Source organism: Borostomias antarcticus (assembly GCF_949987555.1).
Source record: "Borostomias antarcticus genome assembly, chromosome: 13".
Classification (NCBI taxonomy): Eukaryota; Metazoa; Chordata; class Actinopteri; order Stomiiformes; family Stomiidae; genus Borostomias; species Borostomias antarcticus.
In genome coordinates this window covers 1,781,161-1,783,660 of record NC_140246.1, presented here as the reverse complement: position 1 = coordinate 1,783,660, position 2,500 = coordinate 1,781,161, and the positions used below count along the sequence as shown (strand labels likewise).

General features: G+C 47.8%; 1 protein-coding gene across 3 annotated transcripts in view; it reads left to right on the top strand.

Moving 5' to 3' along the window:
• The window catches only part of pacsin2 (protein kinase C and casein kinase substrate in neurons 2), a 32,006-nt gene that overhangs the window by 13,331 nt on the left and 16,175 nt on the right, over positions 1-2,500 (top strand). For all 3 annotated transcript variants that reach the window (XM_084447981.1, XM_084447982.1, XM_084447980.1), the window contains exons 5-7: positions 72-227; positions 327-502; positions 1,317-1,437. In XM_084447981.1, coding sequence (XP_084304107.1) covers positions 72-227; positions 327-502; positions 1,317-1,437 — 453 coding nt within the window. The remainder of the gene's footprint in view (positions 1-71; positions 228-326; positions 503-1,316; positions 1,438-2,500) is intronic.

Below are 2,500 nucleotides of genomic sequence, written 5' to 3'. Positions count from 1 at the left end.
GGAGAGATGATGGAGGAGGGTTGAGGAAGGTGGTGTAGATGTTCAGAGTGTTGTGACCGGGTGCTGTGCAGGTGGAGACGATGAAGAAGGCGTTCCACCTGGCCTGCAAGGAGGACAAACTGGCCACCAGCCGGGAGAACAGCGGCAAGCTGGAGAGCAACAACAACCCCGACGCCCAGAAGAAGCTCCAGGACAAGACGCTCAAGTGCCAGCAGGACATGCAGAAGGTAAAGGGGTGTGTGTGTGTGTGTTAGTGCATATATACGTGTGTGTGTGTGTGTGTGTGTGTGTGTGTGTGTGTGTGACTGTCTCTTCTCCTCTCCCAGAGTAAGGAGCGCTATGAGAAGTCCCTGGAGGAGCTGGACAAGCTGACCCCTCAGTACATGGAGAACATGGAGCAGGTGTTTGAACAGTGGCAGCAGTTTGAAGACAAACGCATCCGCTTCTTCAGAGAGCAGCTACTGGAGGTCAAACAGCACCTGGACCTCTCCACCAATTACAAGTAAGACGCTCCAGACTGTCCACCAATCACCAAACTATCCATCCATCACAAGCTTTTAGACTCGCTTCACACGAACACGCCTGATTTACAAAGACAAAAGGGATCAAATGGATTCAGGAAACTTGACTAGGAATGTATCGGGGAAATATAAGGGGGAAAAAAATGGTAGAAGCACCTGAGTTAGAATTCACAATGTGTATCCTGTTCCTACAGCTGACCCTAACCCTAACCCACAGCTGACCCTAACCCTAACCCTAACCCACAGCTGACCCTAACCCACAGCTTACCCAAACCCACAGCTGACCCTAACCCACAGCTAACCCTAAGGCTGTGTGTCCACCAACGAGCTGTATGTAACAGCGCCAAGCTTACAGCTGCGTAGAGCGCACTAGAGCCGGGGTTTAGAGCTGGCTAGGCTACCGATGTTTTACAGCTGCGTTAGCAATGAGTGTCGTGTTTTTGCAGACTGCAGATGAACTAGCCAACTTAAGATAGCTAGCTAATGTTAGCTAGTGCTAACGTTCGCTGTCTCTGCGATTTTGCCAAAAACCGACCGCTGTCGTCATCAGAACAGCCTTTTACAGCCTGCGCTCTAGCTCAAAAAACTACACTTTTTTCAACTGCCAAAAAAGCCTAGAGCTCACGGTGCTATAGCGCTAAAAAGCGCTTGGAACACAGCTCTCGTCTCTATAGCGCCCTAGAGCTCATTACCCATTGTAAACAACGAGAAAACAGCGCCAGCTCTAAAATACAGCTCCCCGGTGGACATGCACCCTAACTCCTCCTCCATCTTCCCTTCTCCGTGGTGCTCCAGGTTCCAGACGATCTACCAGACGCTGGACGACACCCTCTCAGCCGCTGACGCCGAGGACGACCTGAAGTGGTTCAGGTCCAACCACGGCCCTGGCATGCCCATGAACTGGCCCCAGTTTGAGGTACGGACGGAGGGAGGGAGGGAGGGAGGGAGGAGAGGTAGATGGAGGGGAAAGGAGAGGTAGATGGAGGAGAGAGGAGAGGAGAGGTAGATGGAGGAGAGAGGAGAGGTAGATGGAGTGGGGGAAGGAGGGAGGAGAGAGGGAGGAGAGAGAGAGAGAATTAGACAGATACTGATATGATCTCAACAGAGAGTGAGAGTGTGTAATAGCTTGCATCGGTGAGATGTTTTCTGTGGAAAGACAGCTGAGACATGTTTCATGTGGATTCTTGTTCCACTGCTAAGTTGTGGTGTTCCCTGTAGTGTAGCTGTTAAGTTGTGTTCCCTGTAGTGTAGCTGTTAAGTTGTTTTCCCTGTAGTGTAGCTGTTAAGTTGTTTTCCCTGTAGTGTCGCTGTTAAGTTGTTTTCCCTGTAGTGTAGCTGTTAAGTTGTGTTCCCTGTAGTGTAGCTGTTAAGTTGTTTTCCCTGTAGTGTAGCTGTTAAGTTGTGTTCCCTGTAGTGTAGCTGTTAAGTTGTTTTCCCTGTAGTGTCGCTGTTAAGTTGATGCAGGGTATCGGAGAAGCACGGAACACAAAAGACTATTGTTCTGTACGTGCCATATCTCCTTAGGGCTTATGCACACAGTGAAACACACACACACACACACACACACACAAACACACACACACACACACACTTGGTTTCACATACACAAACAGAGATCCTGCCCACACTCATGCATGCATGCATGCCCGACTACACACACACACACACACACTCACATGCACACACACACAGAACCTGTGAAACAAGTTCATGGAAAACTGTATCTATCAATGCAAATACAATGAAACTATCAATGCACAGAGCTTGGAGATAAGCGTCTGAAACAGAATGTTAGAACCCTGTTATACCTACAGTATACTGTATGTGGGCTAGGGCTCTCAAAAGTGCCATGAAGTTAAGTTTGAATATATTCTAATTAATTTAGTAAAGTTCGAACGATATTCGAATTTATACATATTAAAAAAAAATAAAAAAATATCATGAATATAATAGCCTAATAAAATAACCCTTGACTGTAA